This window comes from Nyctereutes procyonoides, unplaced genomic scaffold, assembly GCF_905146905.1.
Source record: "Nyctereutes procyonoides isolate TBG_1078 unplaced genomic scaffold, NYPRO_anot_genome, whole genome shotgun sequence".
Lineage (NCBI taxonomy): Eukaryota > Metazoa > Chordata > Mammalia > Carnivora > Canidae > Nyctereutes > Nyctereutes procyonoides.
Window position 1 is genome coordinate 25871370 of NW_026575120.1, and position 14625 is coordinate 25885994.

The 14625-nt window shown below is 43.1% G+C and overlaps 1 protein-coding gene across 1 annotated transcript in view; it reads left to right on the forward strand.

Annotated features, from left to right (window-relative positions):
• The window catches only part of RHEB (Ras homolog, mTORC1 binding), a 45377-nt gene that overhangs the window by 9924 nt on the left and 20828 nt on the right, over window positions 1-14625 (forward strand). The window contains exon 2 of the mRNA XM_055334997.1: window positions 14473-14544. Coding sequence (XP_055190972.1) covers window positions 14473-14544 — 72 coding nt within the window. The remainder of the gene's footprint in view (window positions 1-14472; window positions 14545-14625) is intronic.

Below are 14625 nucleotides of genomic sequence, written 5' to 3' on the forward strand. Positions count from 1 at the left end.
TACAGATTGAGGACCTGGGTTGATTTTCTGGGCTAAAATGTTAACCAACGCTCATTCTGAGCCACAAGTAGAGCAGTCTCTGCAGTGCTGGGTGTCACATGTTAAGGAGCATTGCCAACTTAGAGTAGTGGTTCTTGGAGTTCATGAGCTTTCCCTGAAATCATGGGCATATTTTCTGGGGAAAGAGTTGGCTTCCGTTAGCTCTCCAGAGGACTTCAGTCCCCCTAAAGATTGAGTTGCTTAAAATGCCTGGTTGAAGAAGACACTGTGTGGATTAAGTGTCATATTCCAGTCAGTTCTTACTATATGCCAGATACTGTGTACATGGTCACAGAGGCAGAGGCATTCCTGATCCTTGACCTCAGAGAGCTTCATCTAGTGATGGAGCCGCAGGAGACAGTACTGCTACTAGCAATAATGGTGGTGGTTTTTAAAGCATTAGTGCTATGGGGTGCCCTTAAAACTCTGTGATGTAGTGATGATGATGGTGGTGATGGTGATGATGCCTGTTTAATAGGTGAGGAAACTGAGCCACAAAATTTAAGTGATTTGCCCAAGATCAAACATTTAGTAAGTAGCTGAACCAGGATCTGAATTTTCCAGAGCCAATACTCTTAATTCGGCCACTATACGGATTATTATTTAAAACAATTGGGGGATCCCTGGGTGGCGCAGCGGTTTGGCGCCTGCCTTTGGCCCAGGGCGCGATCCTGGAGACCCGGGATCGAATCCCACGTCAGGCTCCCGGTGCATGGAGCCTGCTTCTCCCTCTGCCTGTGTCTCTGCCTCTCTCTCTCTCTCTCTCTCTGCCTCTCTCTCTCTCTCTCTCTCTCTCTCTGTGTGTGTGTGTGTGTGTGTGACTATCATAAATAAATAGATAGATAGATAGATAGATAAATAAATAATTTAAAAAAAACAATTGGGATAAATGCTTTGAGAGAAGTAATGGAGGGGAGAGCTCCTGTAACTATGGGTGGGCATAGAGAGTAATCCCTAAAGAACTGTCACTAAAGCTGGAGTTAGGGACACCTGGGTGCCTCAATGGTTCTCTTTGAGGAGCCAACTTCTTCCTCTGCCTCTCTCTCTGCCTCTGTGTCTCTCATGAATAAATAAATAAAATGTTAAAAAAAATAAATTAATTAAAAAAAATTAAGCTGCAGTTAGCCAGGGCTGCCTGGGTGGCTCAGTCTGTTAGGTGTCTGCCTTCAGCTCAGGTCATGATCCTGGGATCCAGCCCCACAGCAGGTCCTCTGCTCAGCTGGGAGTCTGCTTCTCCCCCTCCCTCTCCTCCTATTTGTGATATCTGTCTAGCTCTCTCTCTCTCTGTCAAATGAATAAATAAAATCTGAAAAAAAAAAAAAAAAAGCTGGAGTTAACCAGGCAGAGAGTGGGGGTTGAGTGGGGCAGAGGAAGAAGGGCAGAGTTTTAGTCAACAGGAGTGACATAGGCAGAGCTCCCCAAAAGATGGGTGGGAGCTTGGTGCAGTGGCTGGATCTGGGAATGGTGAACGAGGCAGAGAAGAGTAAGATGGGAGTAAGCAAAGAGGTCACATGAGATTTATCTGTGTGCTGTCTATCAAGAACAGCCTCATAGGCCTTGGTCAAAGTTTCAGACTTTTCCCTAGAAACAGAAGAAGGTCACTGATGAGTTTTAAGCAACAGGTAAGGTGATCTTCTACACCAGGATTGACAAACGTTTTCTGTAAATATACATACTCTATATATACTCTATACTCTATTGTTACAGTAAAGTGAGCCAGTGAAAAGCAAATGTTACTGAGAAAATCATAAGGAAGCACAAATACATTTATAATAGTGTGGTGTAGGGGATCCCTGGGTGGTGCAGCGGTTTAGTGCCTGCCTTTGGCCCAGGGCGCGATCCTGGAGACCAGGGATCGAATCCCACATCGGGCTCCCAGTGCATGGAGCCTGCTTTTCTCTCTGCCTGTGTCTCTGCCTCTCTCTCTCTCTCTCTCTCTCTCTCTCTCTGACTATCATAAATAAATAAAAATTAATAAAAAAAGAAATCATATAATAGTGTGGTGTATTTATCAGAAAAAAAAAATCTGCATGTAAGTGGACCTGCACAGTTCAAACCCACGTTTAAGAGTCAGCTGTGCTCCTGCCTTTTGGAGCACACAAGCAGCTGGAGACAGTGCGTAAATGAGTGTAGCCGTGTGCTAGTAAAGCCTTATTTACAGACACTGACATTTGAATTTCATCTAATTTTTCATATTGTGAAGCATTACTTCAGTATTACTGATTTTTTTTTTCAACCAGTTGAAAATGGAAAAACCATGTGTCGTTCATAGGCTGTACAAAAACAGACTGGCTACATCGGGCCCCTGGTTTGTAGTTTGCTGATCCTCCTGTTCTGTCCCCTCCAGGAGATCCCTCCCACGGCTCTCTGAGGTGGATGGGGCAGTCAGGGAATGGAAGTGCCGAGCCCAGCCACATGCTGGAGTTCACCAGACAGGGTGCCAGGGACTGGTCAGGTACAGGCAGGATGACATGACACAGTTGGGAAGTGATGAGGGGGGAATTGCCAAGACTGTGGTGTGGGAGAGGTTAAGAATAACTTTTGGGGGATCCCTGGGTGGCGCAGCGGTTTAGCGCCTGCCTTTGGCCCAGGGCGCGATCTTGGAGACCTGGGATCGAATCCCACGTCGGGCTCCCGGTGCATGGAGCCTGCTTCTCCCTCTGCCTATGTCTCTGCCTCTCTCTCTCTCTCTCTCTCTCTCTCTCTCTCTCTCTCTCTCTCTGACTATCATAAGTAAATAAAAATTAAAAAAAAAAAGAATAACTTTTGGGCAGTTTGCACGAGGCCCTTCATTGGGTAATGGTGCCATTGGCTAAAGGGAGAAGGGGAGACCAGGACCAGAGGATGGGCCAGATTCATTTATGTACCTGCCAGATTTGCAATACTCACCTTGCTTTCTGGCTGCTGAGGCCCTGTTAGGCCCCCGCATGGTTCCCATGGTCCTAGAGATAGGTGGCTGTGCCTGCATTTGGGACTCTGAAGGTATGCTGCTCCTGGGTCCTCAGGTCACCCAACACACCTACATGCTGTGGGGCTGTTTCCCTACTGCCTTGGAAACAGGAGGTTATAAGATGAACCTGGCCCCATACATTCCTGCTCTCTCCACCAGGCAGGGGTGGTAAGGATTCGTGTCCATCTACAAGGGTGTTCCTTGCTTTGGGGGGATGGGGAGCTGGGCTTCATCTCAAGACTTTTTTTTTTTTTTAAGATTTTATTTATTTATTCATGAGAGAGACAGAGACAGAGAAAGGCAGAGGCACAGGCAGAGGGAGAAGCAGGCTCCATGCAGGAAGCCTGATGTGGGACTCGATCCCAGGTCTCCAGGATCAGGCCCTGGGCTGAAGGTGGCGCTAAACCGCTGAGCCATGTGGGCTGCCCCCCCCCTTTTTAAGTAGACTCCACGCCCACTGTGGAGCCCAATGAGGGGCTTGAACTCATATACTTGAGAACAAGACCTGAGCTGAGATCAAGAGGTGGGCTCTTAACTGACTGAGGCACTCAGGTGCCCCTAGACTTTTTCATTCTATATAACTGCTACCAAAATGTGTGAATGTGTTTCTATAAAATAAAAATCTGACCATGTTTCTGGATGACTATTATCCTAAAAAACTGGACTGTACCCAAGATGGACATACCTTCCATTTCTCAAACTTCTGTGGAAGTCTTTTTGGTAGGCAGCTAAGTTTATACAAGTAGGATGTTCCTATACCCTTAAACCATAGTGTAGAGCAGCATTATCTAACGGGAATAGAATGTAAGCTACATAGGGAATTTAAAATTTTTCCACTAACCACATTAAGCAAATAAAAAGAAAGTTGAAATAATTGAAGTAAATGTTTAATTTAGCCCCATATGTCCAAAATATTATTTCAATATATATTGAATATTTTTGATATTATTACTTCTTTTATGCCAAGCTTTCAAAATCTTGTGTAAGTTTTACACTGTGTAGGACACATGTCAGGGCCAACCATGTTTCGGGCGTTCACTGTACATGTCCAGCTGCTGAGAGGAAGAGCAAGGAAGAAATTAGTGATCATAAATGGATTGTTGTAGATTCTTGACCTTTTGAAGAAATAATTTTTAATAATTATTCATGCTAGGTCTCATTTCATTTCCTTAATTTTTTGTTATTACTAAGTTTTGATGAGTCTTGAACTTCATGTTCTTTAATACGTTAAAGATTATGTTATAATTTGAGAATTTATCTCGTCTTCTCTCTTTTCCACCCTGAACCCCTGCCTTCTCCCCAGTTTTGGCCACATATATAGCAAAATTCATTCTTCATTGTTGCCAAACATTGAATTTCCTGCAGTTATCAGGTCTGCCCCCTGCCTTCCAGCTCGTCTGTGTCTCTGATCATCCCATGGAAATGGATCTCCTGTTTTAAAACTCTGCAGGGAGATAGTTCCATAGGCTTTTTTGGCAGAATTTTGTTTTTCTTTTAGTTTAATAACCCTGACAGTTAGTAAAATTCTTCATTTCTGTAGCTCAGATCTTTATGTTTTAATATAAACTTACCTCTTATATTCTCAGTGGCATACATCTGGTAGCATCATGCTTGGCAATAGTAGGCATCCAGGAAGTATTTGAATGAGTAATAATTTTATGAACCAATCTTGCTTGGTCATTCTATCTTGCCTTTGTTGTAATAATAATTGTACCTTCATTTTTTTCTCACCTAGCATCTATTTTTAAAAATTGGGAAGGGGGTGTGAGAAAGAATGAGATGATGTCAGCCCTGGTTAACTCACAGGAACAAATGAAGTAATTCATATGGAAATGTTTTACAGACTCTTAGGAGTGTCTGGCTTGTAAGTTCTAGTGAACAATTAAATTGTGGATTGTCTGCATCACATGCCTTCATCTGGCTCTGATGGGGATGTTGAGGGGATGGGGTATGCATCTTAGAATCATAGCGAACAGAACGCACAAGAACTCCTTACCCCCTTTAAAATTAGAATGGTGGGGATGCCTGGGTGGCTTAATGGGTCAGGCATCTGCCGCCTTTGGCTCAGGTCTTGATCCCTGGGTCCTGGGATTGAGCCCCTCGTTGGGCTTCCCACTCAGTGGGGAATCTGCTTATCCTTTTCTCTCTCTCTCTCTCTCTCTCTCTCTCTCTCTCTCTCTCTCTCTCCCCCTCTCCCCCTCCCCCACCCCCCATCTGCCCCTCCCCCCTACTCATGCACTCTTGCATGTGGTCTCTCTCTCAAATAAATAAATGAAATCTTTAAGAATAATAAAATAAGGTTAGAATGGTGAGGTAAGTGTATTTTTTTAAAAGGCTACCGTGGTGACCCTGAAGTGGGTGCAGTAGTTACAGTAAGCATATAACTGGCATTGCATGTTGCATATTACTTACTGATATTGCATATCACGTAAGAAGCACACTGTTGAACCTTCACACGGTTCATTGTTATTCTAGCCCTTGTAATAACGAGGATTATATGTTCAAGTTGCGGTCCATTTACAGCCCCAGGTGATTCTGCAGACTTGCTGCTGTTTGCAAACCAGGTGGTTTCATTGCTGTCCCTTCTATTGGTGATAACCAGAGAAACCCCTTCTTGGTACCCATGCCCTGTCCCTGGGACACTCTCAAATTGGCAGAATGCTGCAGAGATGACGACGTGCTGGTACCAGGCTTTACTCCTTAAGAAGTCAGTGGCTTCTGCTTTTGTGTTCTCTGGAGCTACATGTAACACACAAGGACGTGCCAGGAGAGGAGGACATGTGGAAGGTGGAAGACCCCATGGTCCCAGTGGAGGCTAGCCCCCAGCTACCAGGCGGTGACCGGTTACCAGGCAAGCAGAGGGCCCAGCTGAACCCAGCCTTGCTTGTGGAATTCGAGAACAGATTACATGGCTATTGGTATTAGCCACTAAGTTTTGGGGTGGTCTATTGTGCAACAGTGGATACCCAAGCAGTTGGTAATTTACTGCTTTAAAGGGGTGTATTTTTATACTTACTGATTTCTTTATCATGTTATTTTTTTTTTAATTTTTTTTTTTTTTAAGTAATCTCCACACCCAGTGTTGGGCTCAAGAGTCTCATGCTCCACCAACTGAGCTAGCTAGGGGCCCCTGTCCTGTTATTTTGAGGCGTTAGCTGGAATAGTGATTAATAGATGTCATTTTCTTAGATTAGAGATTAATTTATTAGATGTAATTATTGAATGCACTTTTATCCCAAGCTGATTATTTTAGTCTTAAGAGCAGTTGATAATACTACTACTAATAGGGACATTTAATGAGGACTTACTACATACCAGTCTTCCACAAATACTTTCATTTAAACCTCACAGTCATCTATAAGGTAGGTACTGTAATTATCTCTAGTTTACAGTCAAGGAAAACAGACTCAGGAAAACTGCCTGCAGTAACATAGCTAATCACCATCCTGTTCCACTTAGTGAAAAGTAGTATATGTCTTCCTCTCTTTTATACTTTTTTAAAAAATCAACTTTTATTGCTGTATAATTTACATATAGTAGTGTATGAGGCATTTTAGTAGAAAGTTATATGAGTTTTGGTTAGATTTATTCACTGTGCAACTATTAGTCCAAAATACAAAACATTTCTGCCAGCCCAAAATATTCCCTCATACCCCATCCCCACTCCCAGGCAAGCATCGGGCTGCTTCCCATTGCCATAGATTAGCTTTCTTTCTTTCTTTTTTTTTTTTTAAAGATTTTATTTATTTATTCATGATAGACACAGAGAGACAGACAGAGGCAGAGACACAAGCAGAGGAAGAAGCAGGGTCCATGCAGGGAGCCTGATGTGGGACTAGATCCCAGGTCTCCAGGATCACACCCTGGGCTGAAGGCAGCACTAAACTGCTGAGCCACCCAGGCTGCCCTGGGTTAGCTTTCTTGTTCTAAAATGTCATATAAATAGAATCATACAGTAAATACTCTTTTTGCCTGGCTTCTTTCAAAAAGCATAATGTTTTTGAGAGTCGTCCGGTTGTCACATGTGTAGTTTGTTTTTTTTTTTTTTTATTGCTGAGTAGTATTCCATTGTATGGATGTGGCATGATCTGGTTCTCCTATCACCTATCATTGTTCCAGTACTTAACTGCTAAGAATAAAACTGTGAGAAGCATTTGTTATGTCTCTGTGGACATGAGATCATTTTTCTTGAGTAGATACCTAGGCATGGCACTGCACAGGCCACATAGATGTTAAGTATGTAATTTTGTTGGAAACTACCAAACTGTTTCTGATAACGTTCGTACCATTTTACACTTCAGTGCTCAGTATCCTCGAACTTTTTAACTTCAGCCATGGCTAATGTGGGTAGGTCATGGTGTTATTTGAGTTGTCCCAGTGACTAATGATATTGAGCATCCTTTCCTTTACCTGTTGGTAATTCACAGATCTTTTGTAAAGTGTCTGTTCTAAATCTCTCGGCTCTTTTGTTGGGTTCCTTTTGAGTTATTTTGAATAACAGACACAGAAGGTGGCTCAGTGGGACTAGGGAGCACACAGGGAAGTGGAAGTGATGGACAAAAGGGTTGGGGTTTCTTTTTGGAGTGATAAAAATGTTCTAAAATTGGTTGCAATGGTGATGGCACAGCTCTGTCAATATACTAAAGACTTAATTGAGCTCTTTAAGTGGTTAAGTTATATAGTATATGAATTCTGTCTTAATAAAGTTGTTTAAAAATGAAAGGAATTTCCTGGGGCAGCTGTAACAAAGCACCACAAATGGCAGGTGGGGGGTTAGAAGGACAGACCTTTACCATCTCACAGCTGTGGGGTCAGAATTCTGAAATCCAGGTGTGCACAGGGTTCTGCTTCCTCTGAAGGTGAACTCAGGAGGGTCGGTTCCAGGCCTCTCTCCTTGGCCTGTACGTATTGAAATGTTTCAGAGGCACCATTAACCCAACCATAAGGAATGGAGTAAGGAGTAGAGAAACTAAGAATGTGTTCACAGCTATTTCAGGAGGAGGATTTGGAGGAGACTGGGAGGGAATAGGATCCAGGACACAAGGGGCCAGAATAGCATGTGTGGGAAGAAGAGGTGGTCACGGCAGGTGACCTCTGAGGTTAGGCACCACCTCATACATATAGCTATGTCCCCTAGCTCTGGCTCATCTTACATATTCTTTAAATATTTAGGATCTGAGCTGTTGGAAGGAGTTAGAAGATTTGGGGATATCCTAGAGGCTGGAAGAGAAAGGTGACTTAGGGTGATGAGTTAAATTTGAATTTGTTTCCTGAGGACTGTTCTTCTTAAGCATTAGTGTGTGGCAAAATGGGGTGGAGCTGGTTAATATTCCCAGTAGGTTTGCTTGGGGCTCAAGAATGTGCATTTGTAGTAGGTTACCCTGGGTTGCTGCTGGGAACATATTTTCACTACTGCAGGAGGAAAGAGGGCTCCAGAGAGGATTCCTGAGGCCATAGGACAGGATGGTGGGGGGCAGGGGGAGGCCGAAAGACAGTAGATGGAAAATAGTTGTTCACCGACGTGGTTGCAGAATTTTTCTGCAGCTGAGCTCAACAGGCACTCCAAAGGCAAATGATTTGATTAAGATCAGAGGGTTTTTCAAGGAGCCCAGAGAGAGGAAATTGAAGGTAGACAAGAGAGTAGAGGGCAGTGATTTATCTTGGCACTTAAAGTGATAGGCAAGGAAGTGAAACATGGTGGAGATTGGAAATTCAGGATTTGATCATTTAGAGTAGTATTTTTCTGACCTTTGTGACAGAGAAACCCTTTTTGTATTGTGACCCAGTCATAAATGTTTGTGTAACTGAAAGAAAAGTTTCCTAACTTTATTATTTGCAATCCACTACAGTGTTCTTTCTTTCAAAACAGTGCTGGTCATAGCTCAGTATAGTAATTTCACGACCTAGTGGGTTACAGCCCCTGGTGTGAAGGTACTGCTTCCAGAGATGTCCTGGATAGGAGTCAGAAAGTAAGGGCCCTGGGAGAGGTGCATCTGGGTGGCTCAGTCGGTGGAGTGCCTTCAGCTCAGGTCATGATCCCAGGGTCCTGGGATTGAGCCCCATGTTGGGCTCCTTGCTCAGAGGAGAGATTGCTTCTCCCTCTCTTCCTGCTCCTCCCTCTCTTCCTGCTCCTCCCCACCCCTTGTGCTCTGTCTCTCTCTCAAATAAATCTTTTTAAAAAGGAGGGGGCACTGGGAGAGTATACCGTCCTGCTTATGATTGGTATGTGGGAGGTTGCAGGTGTTGGGGGCGGAGTCATCTGGAAGGGGTCCCCAGCCAGTGTTTTCAGGTATGCGCGCGAGGTGGCAGGGAGATGATCATCAGTGTCAATACCAGTGAAGCTTTGAAGCTAGACTGTTAGCTTATATATGTGGACTTGAGGGTCCCATAAGGTGATGTTGAGGATTTGAGGTGAAAAGGAAGGCAGACGTCAGAACGGATTGTGTCCCAGATTCATTACATTGTTCCCAATGGACCCTTGTGCCAAATGACTTGACAGACGAGTTGATAGATTGAAAACTACTCCTTCCCATTATGGTCCCAATGAACAAGTACTGTGTCAGCTGTTCCAAGAATGCTGGTTGGGGTCGAGGGGGATGGGGGTGGGTGGAGGTAATATATAAAAGTCCTGGGTTTTCTTAGAATAATCATGAAAACTACTTCAAAATTAATCTGAAAGCTCTAAAATGTTTTACACACAGTGCCTGTTTTGCAGTAATCACAAGTATGAGAGATTAATCAACAACCTTGCAGGTATATCTTCTGTAGTGAAAATACTGGGTGAAGGAGCTTACTGGGCCATGTTACCCTTGGCAAGAAATACATAAATGCTGTGTTTATACCTGGTAAAAGTTTAGAAGAAACTTATTAAAAATGATCTGTAGGATTTTTAAAGTTAGGATGGTTTTCAGCCTAGCTGAAAAGTATTTGGAAGTTAACTGTAGGACATTGGGATGTAGTTTTCACCTTCTTAGTACCATGTTACTGCCATAAAAGGAGTGATCCATGCCTCTCTTTGTGTTGATAACACACATCTGGCTATGCCCTCTGCCTTTCAGTTCATTTCAAATCACTCCTGTGTTGTTTTCATTCAACCTTTCTCCAGAGAGTTGATCTGGAATTTGAGGTCCTCCTCGAGTTGTACAAATTTATGAGCCTATTGAGAAAGAGCACAGTTGTTGCTGAAGCACCTTCAGGAAGTAACTAGTGTTTCCGAGTCTGAATTCGATCGTGCAAAGGGCAAACTAAATGTGGGACGTTATAACGAGAGGAAAATGATCAAGTAAAGAACATCATTTGTACTTCACCAGTGCCTCTTGTAGCTGCACAAAAGCTCTAGCTAAGAGCCAAGCTGCTGCTTCAGAGGACCACGATGATGTCCCTGAAAACCAGAAATTGCTGGAACCAGTGCTGAAAACATCATGAGCAGTGGGATTTGTTTGCTAGGATGAATATGAAAATTTCAACACTAGTTGTTTAGTAATTCTAGTTTTTAATGGAAACAGGAAAAAAAAAAAAAACCTCCCGCTGTGTCATGTCAGCGAATGTAGTCTTCCTGTCCTTTCTTAATTTAAATAATTAATGATCTCCCCTTGGGGGAGAGAACCAGGGAGGAGGGACCCAGGGGAGACTCAGCTTCTCTGCAGTCCTGCCTTTGCTAATGGATAGTCTCCTTCCCCTGGGACCAAGCTAGATTGAGAAAGCCAGTTTGCTCCCTAAAGACTAGGGTTTTAAATTCAGGTGTCCCAGTTACTCGTGAAAATGAGAGTTTGCTGTCAAGCTGCATTGTGGTTTGGGTTGGGTACACTGTCTGCTTTGCCAGAATGATTGTGTTTTCAAAAAGTCAAATGTTAATTTAACCTGTCAAATAATTTCTGCCCTCCGTGATGCAAACAAGGAACTCTTCGATCTGTACCAGTAATTACTATTTTTTTTTAAATTTATTTATTTATGATAGTCACACAGAGAGAGAGAGAGAGAGAGGCAGAGACACAGGCAGAGGGAGAAGCAGGCTCCATGCACCGGGAGCCCGATATGGGATTCGATCCCGGGTCTCCAGGATCGCGCCCTGAGCCAAAGGCAGGCGCCAAACCCCTGCGCCACCCAGGGATCCCTAATTACTATTTTTTAAAAACGTAGTCCACTTGTTTATCTGAAACTCCACTGTTGTACATAATGTCATGCTCTTATTGAATGTAACTTCCCTACGTTTCCTGTGATGATTCCTGACGTCTTGTCCCCATCCTTTCACTCCCTTAGACCCCACCTGGCACCGCTGCAGGCAGCTGTCCTGTCCCGTGTGTCCTGCCCTCCTCTTTTGGGGGGAGGTTGAGGGACTTACGTATACCACACTTAACCCCTTTCTTTCACTATTTTTAGTCCAGTTCTACTTTGGAAAAGGTGTAAAAATCCTTTTAATCCCTTGCAACTCTTGCCCATTAATCTTTAGAAAAAATTACCTTCTGCCTTCTTCCTTCCTTCTTTGCACTTATAAGGCAGAAGACCCCAATGGCCTACAGAAGTATATCAAAAGCCCACCAGAGGGCCTAGAAGTTCTCTTCTGAAGCCCAAAAGAAGTTTCTTCTCTCTTTTTTCTTTCTAGTTCAACTTCTTTTGCTTCAAGCGATAGCAGTCAGCGTAAATGAGAATTTTCTTACTCCTTTAAATGTTTCAGTTTTTTTTTTAATTTTTTTTTTAAATTTTTTTTAATTTATTTATGATAGTCACAGAGAGAGAAAGAGAGAGAGGCAGAGACATAGGCAGAGGGAGAAGCAGGCTCCATGCACCGGGAGCCCGACGTGGGATTCGATCCCGGGTCTCCAGGATCGCGCCCTGGGCCAAAGGCAGGCGCCAAACCGCTGCGCCACCCAGGGATCCTAAATGTTTCAGTTTTACTAATAATTGAATAGAAGTTTTTTCTTTGCTATTTCATTACATAAAATGGTTTTGCTGTATTTTAAGCTAAATGCCCTTCTGAGCTAGCTTAGGTAACGTGGTTTCTTAGGAACAGAATCCCTTTGAAATGTATGGGCTTCTGGATTACCCCTGCATCCTGTATAGCACAGGCAGGCGTGAGGTTGGCTACCACAATAAATATGGCAAACTATTTCTTTGTTCCTATTGAACTGTGTTTCCTTTCCACGTATATAAATCGAGATCTTGTGTAATATCTGCAATGAGAGTGCCTGTAGGGCATGTAAGTTTTCATTTCATCCATTTGTTCAGAAACAAGAGTGTCTGCAGTGCCTCGGCCACCATTACTGGTCTCAGTAGGCTAATGGGTTGAAGATAATGTCAATAATGTCGAGCACTAAAAAGAACCAAAACAGGATGACTGTGAGAGTGACCATTAGGGAGTGAGTGCCACCCTAGGTAGGGTGGTCTTAGTGGAGGCTTCTCTGAAGAAGGGACATTTGATCCCCTGCCAAAATAAGGACAGAAATGAGTCATGTGTGCAGAGGTCTGTAGACATGGCTAGCACAAAGGGACAGAAGGGATGTGAGTGAAGCCTGGGAGGTCTTGGGGAGGAGAGCGGTGGCAGCAGAGAGGTTAGGGCAATAGGCAGAGGGAGGACCTGGTGTTGTGGACCTTGGTGAGGAGTTGGGAGTTTATTCTGATTGCAGTGAGGACTTGAAGCAGGGAGGTAACATTTAATTATCAAAAGCTCTTGTAGGCTGCTTTGTAGAGAATGATTTCAGGTTTTAATAATTCCAAAAACAGTGAACTGTATGTTTAACTGCTCATGAGGATTAAAATAGGCCTGCCAACTTGGGGTTTTCTAGGTGTGTCTCCACAGCTCCCACTCTTAAACCACTTTATTAATTCATTAAATTCTAAAAGTATGGGGTCTGCTTTTGTTGTGAAAACGTGACCACCTTTCAGATACCCTCTGCATGGGTTGGAGGAAGGCAAGCACAGCCTATAAACCCCAGGAGCAGAAGGTTCCTGGTACAAACCTGTCTCCCTGAAGATCTTTAGAGATGGAAGTTCAGTGAGACACAGCAAGCCTGTGGAGCATGTGTTTAAAATGAATAGTGCTGTGAGGGGGCGCCTGGCTGGCTCAGTCAGAAAAGTATGTGAATCTTCATCTCATCATGGTAGTAGATTCAAGCCCCACGTTGGTTGCAGAGATCACTTAAAAAATAAAATCTTGAGGTGTCCGGGTGGTACAGTCAGCATCCAACTCATAGTTTCAGCTCAGGTCATGATCTCAGGGCCCCACATCAGGCTTCACACTCAGTGGGGAGTCTGCTTAAAGAAAAATGTGCTCTGAGAATGTACAAAAGAAGAAAGCGTTTAGGGTGAAGTTTGTGAAGGACCACTTTCATCATTACCTGGGCTGTTCTTGGACTGTCTGTACAGAGTGCCACATTCTAAAGTCCTTCGGTAGAAATTTTAGGTAACAGATAGACATGTGAGAACTTAGGGCTCTAGCTCTTGATTTCTTAGCACACAGGCTCAGAACGTGAAATCCAGAACGTTTCCTGATTGTCTTCTGTGTGCCAGACATCACTAGGCCTTTGACACTGAATGGTTGAGACAGGATTTCTACTTTTGAGTTTTTTAAATAAAGACTTCTGATACATATTCTCGGAATTCCTTCTTTAAAAGCCATACCTGGTAATGTTTATAACAGCCACATATGAAAAGAGTCCAAAGAAATAAACTTTGTCTTACTAATATCCATATTAAAATTAATATCCACATTTCAGGGACACCAGAGGATATTAGCTTAGCTTAAACCTTATTTTAGGGGATCCCTGGGTGGCGCAGTGGTTTAGCGCCTGCCTTTGGCCCAGGGCACGATCCTGGAGACCCGGGATCGAATCCCACATCAGGCTCCCGGTGCATGGAGCCTGCTTCTCCCTCTGCCTATGTCTCTGCCTCTCTCTCTCTCACTGTGTGCCTATCATAAATAAAATAAAATAAAATAAAATAAAATAAAAAAATTTAAAAAAAAACCTTATTTTAGAGTTTGCCTTTGACAGAATATGTGATATGCTTATTGGTCAGTAATATTTGTTAATGTCACAAAAGTGTTTAATTTATAATAGCTTAATTGCCTAAATTCCTCTCATATAAAGCAAATTCATTATATTTATTTCCTTTTTGAAATTGTCCAAAAGTTAAAGGAATGTGTTCTGGGGCACCTGGGTGCCTCAGTCATTTGGGCGTCTACCTTCAGCTCAGATGGTGATCACAGGGCTCCTGGGACTGAGCTCCCTGCTCAGCAGGGAGTCGTCTTCTCCTCCCCCTGCTCGTGCTCTCTTTCTCACTCACTCTCTATCTCAAATAAATAAATAAATAAATAAATAAATAAATAAATAAATAAATAAATAAATATCTTTTTAAAAAGTTCTGATCCTAATATTTTCTATCTCTCCATCTTGTTAGAGTGGGGTTTCTTTTTGTAAAATAGTGGAATTAAATTTTTTGTTACCTTAATATGCCAATGCATACTGAGCCTTTGCTCTCTTTTATAGGGAAATCCTCATTGACGATTCAGTTTGTTGAAGGCCAATTTGTTGACTCCTACGACCCAACCATAGAAAACAGTAAGTATTGTTTTCAAGGGTTTATAAACTGTGAGAAGCCTGCATTCTTCACACAAACAGCCATTGTGTGTTCCTGGAGGC